Source organism: Oncorhynchus mykiss, chromosome 11 (assembly GCF_013265735.2).
Source record: "Oncorhynchus mykiss isolate Arlee chromosome 11, USDA_OmykA_1.1, whole genome shotgun sequence".
NCBI lineage: Eukaryota > Metazoa > Chordata > Actinopteri > Salmoniformes > Salmonidae > Oncorhynchus > Oncorhynchus mykiss.
The window spans coordinates 80,647,576-80,653,575 of NC_048575.1; the positions used below are offsets into that span (position 1 = coordinate 80,647,576).

The 6,000-nt window shown below is 47.8% G+C and overlaps 1 protein-coding gene across 1 annotated transcript in view; it reads left to right on the forward strand.

The window, feature by feature from the left end:
* The window catches only part of LOC110535135 (ras-GEF domain-containing family member 1B-A), a 60,657-nt gene that overhangs the window by 22,415 nt on the left and 32,242 nt on the right, over positions 1 to 6,000 (forward strand). Inside the window, exon 4 of the mRNA XM_036936503.1 lies at positions 255 to 392. Coding sequence (XP_036792398.1) covers positions 255 to 392 — 138 coding nt within the window. The remainder of the gene's footprint in view (positions 1 to 254; positions 393 to 6,000) is intronic.

Below are 6,000 nucleotides of genomic sequence, written 5' to 3' on the forward strand. Positions count from 1 at the left end.
CTTAATATACTTCTTAACCTTAATATACTTCTTAACCTTAATATACTTCTTAACCTTAATATACTTCTTAACCTTAATATACTTCTTAACCTTAATATACTTTATAACCTGTTATAACCTTTTGCAACCGTACATCAGTTGATTTAGCAGATATATGTTGAGTGTTTCTGCTCTCAGATTAATGTATATATTAATTTACAGGCTCGGGTGTTACTTAAATGACCATGAGTATATTTTGTATGTGTATCTTTCAGATGAGGATCAGGAAGTTGGCTCCCAGGATCCTCCAGCTGCTCCAGGAGTGGACAGAGACGTTCCCTTACGACTACAGAGACGAGAGGATGATGAGGAGCCTGAAGGAGTTAACCCAACGCATGGCCTCAGGAGATGAGGTACAGCCAGGTTATTTTTTTAAAACGGTATTGTCCCCCGAATGGAAATTCACTGTGAGGCCAGGAGAACATTAGACACAGGGAATAAAGTGCACATCTAACAAAGACAAGTTAGTCAGTCCTCCAACGCCGCCAACCTGGTCAGGGGGAAAAGATAAGTATCTTACTGTGAAGGTTTTCAATGAAAATGCTCAAAAAGAAACAAGAATGGCTTCTTACCAAACTGCAATTTCTCAAGCAAGAGTGTTACTAGGACTGTCTGTGAGTGGTCTGAGTGGGGAGGTGAAAACGGAAAACTAGCTGTTATTGGCAAAGAGGTTTGGAATTCTTATTGGTCTATTAACTAATTTAGCGCGTTGGCATTATCATCATTTTCACAATTCCACAGTATTATTCCAACCTCATAGTGTGGAAATATATATTATACACAGGAAAATCATGTTAAGAAAATGTTCAACATATATTTACCTTGGATTAGCCTAGCTAATTAGCCTAGTTGGTTATATTTACCTTGGATTAGCCAAGCTAATTAGCCTAGTTGGTTATATTTACCTTGGATTAGCCTAGCTAATTAGCCTAGTTGGTTATATTTACCTTGGATTAGCCAAGCTAATTAGCCTAGTTGGTTATATTTACCTTGGATTAGCCTGTTAGAGCCAGACTAGTGTTAGAGCTTTCAGGGCGTGGGGGGTTAGTGTGATGGGGTGGGTAGGGTGGTTTAGTGTGATGGGGTGGGTGGGGTAGTGTGATGGAGTAGGGTAGTGTGGTGGAGTAGGTGGGGTAGTGTGATATAGTAGGGTAGTGTGATGGAGTAAGGTTGTGTGATGGAGTAGGGTAGTGTGATGGAGTAGGGTAGTGTGATGGGGTGGGGGGGTTTGTGTGATGGGCTGGGTGTGATGGGATGGGGGGGTTAGTGTGATGGGCTGGGTGTGATGGAGTAGGGTAGTGTGATGGAGTAGTGTGATGGGGTGGGGGATAGTGTGATGGGCTGGGTGTGATGGGATGGGGGGGTAGTGTGATGGAGTAAGGTAGTGTGATAGAGTAGGGTAGTGTGATGGGGTGGGGGGGTAGTGTGATGGAGTAGGGTAGTGTGATGGAGTAGGGTAGTGTGATGGGGTGGGGGGGTTAGTGTGATGGAGTAGGGTAGTGTGATGCAGTAGGGTTGTGTGATGGGGTGGGGGGATAGTGTGATGGGATGGGGGGTTAGTGTGATGGAGTACGGTAGTGTGAAGGAGTAGGGTAGTGTGATGGGGTGGGTGGATAGTGTGATGGGATGGGGGGGTTAGTGTGATGGAGTAAGGCAGTGTGATTGAGTAGTGTAGTGTGATGGGGTGGGGGGGTTAGTGTGATGGAGTAGGGTAGTGTGATGGGGTGGGGGGGTTAGTGTGATGGAGTAGGGTAGTGTGATGGAGTAGGATAGTGTGATGGGGTGGGGGGGTTAGTGTGATGGAGTAGGGTAGTGTGATGGAGTAGGGTAGTGTGATGGTGTAGGGTAGTGTGATGGTGTAGGGTAGTGTGATGGAGTAGGGTAGTGTGATGGTGTAGGGTAGTGTGATGGTGTAGGGTAGTGTGATGGGGTAGGGTAGTGTTGATGGAGTGGGGGGGTTAGTGTGATGGAGTAAGGTAGTGTGATGGAGTAGGGTAGTGGTGATGGGGTGGGGGGTTAGTGTGATGGAGTAGGGTAGTGTGATGGGGGGGTTAGTGTGATGGAGTAGGGTAGTGTGATGGGGTGGGGGGGTTCGTGTGATGGAGTAAGGTAGTGTGATGGAGTAGGGTAGTGTGATGGGGTGGGGGGGTTAGTGTGATGGAGTAGGGTAGTGTGATGGAGTAGGGTAGTGTGATGGTGTAGGGTAGTGTGATGGAGTAGGGTAGTGTGATGGTGTAGGGTAGTGTGATGGTGTAGGGTAGTGTGATGGAGTAGGGTAGTGTGATGGAGTCGGGTAGTGTGATGGTGTAGGGTAGTGTGATGGAGTAGGGTAGTGTGATGGAGTAGGGTAGTGTGATGGTGTAGGGTAGTGTGATGGAGTAGGGTAGTGTGATGGAGTAGGGTAGTATGATGGTGTAGGGTTGTGTGATGGTGTAGGGTAGTGTGATGGTGTAGGGTAGTGTGATGGTGTAGGGTAGTGTGATGGAGTAGGGTAGTGTGATGGAGTAGGGTAGTGTGATGGTGTAGGGTAGTGTGATGGAGTAGGGTAGTGTGATGGTGTAGGGTAGTGTGATGGGGTGGGGTAGTGTGATGGTGTAGGGTAGTGTGATGGTGTAGGGTAGTGTGATGGTGTAGGGTAGTGTGATGGTGTAGGGTAGTGTGATGGGGTGGGGTAGTGTGATGGTGTAGGGTAGTGTGATGGTGTAGGGTAGTGTGATGGTGTAGGGTAGTGTGATGGGGTGGGGTAGTGTGATGGTGTAGGGTAGTGTGATGGTGTAGGGTAGTGTGATGGTGTAGGGTAGTGTGATGGGGTGGGGTAGTGTGATGGTGTAGGGTAGTGTGATGGTGTAGGGTAGTGTGATGGAGTAGGGTAGTGGTGATGGAGTGGGGGGGTTAGTGTGATGGAGTAAGGTAGTGTGATGGTGTAGGGTAGTGGTGATGGTGTAGGGTAGTGTGATGGTGTAGGGTAGTGTGATGGGGTGGGAGGTTGCTCGTGCCAGGAAGCATTATATATATATTTTTGCCTGGCCGAATCAAAAGAAAAGAGCTATTGTTCCACAGGCCCAGCAGGCAACTTTTTGTCAATTCAACTCTGCTGCTCTGCTCTTCCTTAGGCTGCAGTTGAATTGTTCCACTACTGCTGACTTGAATGTCACAGGCTTACTACTGGTTTGCTTGTGTGCATCCCAAATCACACTCTATCCCATTTATAGTACACTACTTTTGACCAGTGCCCATAGGGCCATTTGGGATACACAGCCTTGGTTTCCTCCACAGGATGTTTTCAATTATGGTTTTACAAGGATTACTTCCTATGACTTCTCTTCTGTTATCTTGTCCATTTAGATGGATGTAGAACTGGAACCAGAACCTGCACCTCAGTACCACCATGGCTGCTGCTTATAACAGTACCACTGCTGTTGCCGTTTTATATAGTCATGGCTGTGTAAGCACCAAGAGAGTGGGCAGCTAGCTCTAGCTGATGTCTCTAGCCCTGCTAACCTAGCCCTGCAAATCCTAGCCCTGCTAAACCTAGCCCTGCAAATCATAGCTCTGCTAAACCTAGCCCTGCAAATCCCAGCCCTGCTAAACCTAGCCCTGCTAAACCTAGCCCTGCTAAACCTAGCCCTGCAAATCCTAGCCCTGCTAAACCTAGCCCTGCAAATCCTCACCCTGCTAAACCTAGCCCTGCAAAACCTAGCCCTGCAAATCCTAACCCTGCTAAACCTAGCCCTGCTAAACCTAGCCCTGCTAATCCTAGCCCTGCTGAACCTAGCCCTGCTAAACCTAGCCCTGCTAAAACTAGCCCTGCTTCATTTACTTAGTTAAGTCATCTATACTGATTTCAAATATGAACTCACCATGTTGTGTGTTGGTCCCATGAGCTGAGATAAAAGATCCCTGAAAATGTTGTGCCCAAATTTGTTTACATTTCAACTTTTTCATTTTTGTCAACGCTCAATTTACAGTAGATTGCATACATTTTCTTTGTATTGGTCCCCCATGGGAATCGACCCCACAACCTTGGCACTACACGCTCCGTGCTCTGCCAACTGAGCCACACGGTACCTACATCCCTGTTAGTGAGCATTTCTACTTTGTCAAGATAATTCATCCACCTGACAGCATATCAAGAAGCTGAATAAACAGCATGATCATTACACAAGTGCACCTTGTGCTGGGGACAATAAAATACCTCTAAAATGTGCAGTGTTGTCACACCACACAATGCCACAGATGTCTCAAGTTTTGAGGGAGCGTGCAATAGGAAAGCTGACTGCAGGAATGTCCACCAGAGCTGTTGCCAGAGAATTTAATGTTAATTTCTTTACCATACAACATTGTTTTAGAGAATTTGGCTGTACGTACAAATCGCCTCACAACCACAGACCACGTCTAACCATGCCAGCTCAGGACCTCCACATCCTGCTTCTTCACCTGCGGTATCGTCGGAGGGGGTGCTGAGGAGTATTTCTGTCTGTAATAAAGCCCTTGTGTGTTGAAAAACTCATTCTGATCGGCTGGGCCTGGCTCCTCAGTGGGTGGGCCTATGCCCTCCCAGACCCACCCATGGCTGTGCCCCTGCCCAGTCATGTGAAATAGATGAGGGCCTAATTAATGCATTTTAATTTACTGATTTCCTTATATGAACTGAAACTCAGTAAAATATTTGAAATTGTTGCATGTTGCGTTTATATTTTTGTTAGTTCGTGGGAACACTTAAAACCGACTGAATGACTGATGACTGATGATTATTTCAGTGGTTTCTCATGGCTTGGGAATCTGTCTGTCTGTCTGTGTGTGTGTCTGTCTGTGTGTGTCTGTCTGTCTGTCTGTCTGTCTGTCTGTCTGTCTGTCTGTGTGTGTGTGTCTGCCTGTGTGTGTGTGTGTGTGTGTGTGTGTGTGTGTGTGTGTGTGTGTGTGTGTGTGAGACAGACAGACAGACAGACAGACAGACAGACAGACAGACAGACAGACAGACAGACCGACCGACCGACCGACCGACCGACCGACCGACCGACCGACCGACCGACGTGAGGGCGGTAAGTTAACGACAGGCAGCAGGGAGCTGGTTAGGACCAGACAGTGATGGAGGATGCATCCATCTGCTCCGTGACATCTGTAACCCAGAAACACAGCGCTGCCCGCTCCTGGTACTCTGAGCACGATCCGTCAATAGTACAGCACGAGTATTGATCAGGATTTAATTTTAAAATCAATAATGTGTAATGTGTCTGATGACACACACCTAAATTCTTCCCAACCTCCTCCTCTATCCCCATGAATCCTTGGATAACCTCTCTCCAATACACTGAAGTGTCGACCTGGCCTACTGCCTGTTTGGGCTCTATCCAATCCACTGATGAAGTAGTGACCTGGCCTACTGCCTGTTTGGGCTCTATCCAATCCACTGATGAAGTAGTGACCTGGCCTACTGCCTGTTTGGGCTCTATCCAATCCACTGATGAAGTAGTGACCTGGCCTACTGCCTGTTTGAGCTCTATCCAATCCACTGATGAAGTAGCGACCTGGCCTACTGCCTGTTTGAGCTCTATCAGGGTACACATTGGCGACGTCGGTAGACGGTGTCCTTCGCTCCCTCCTGCCGGAACCCTCCCTACTAGCTAGCTTGAGGCGGGGCGATTCCGGTAGACGGTGTCCTTCGATCCCGCCCGCCGAACACTTGCCTTCGCCGTCGTTAACAGAACTGCAGGAAAACAGAAGGACACTGTCTACCATTGTCGGCCCTCGCTTCTTCTTCTGTGGGGTTTATCGCCGGTTGGCATCCAACGTTATGGTACCTACTATACTGGAGCTACCTCCCGCCTGTCCTGGCTTAACAATTGACCAATAGAAGTAGAAAGATACGTTCTTGCAGATGCAGGAATGCCCAACATGCACCTGAATTCCAGACCATAATTCCACCCTTCTCTTAGGATCTACATGCAGCATTCCACCCAT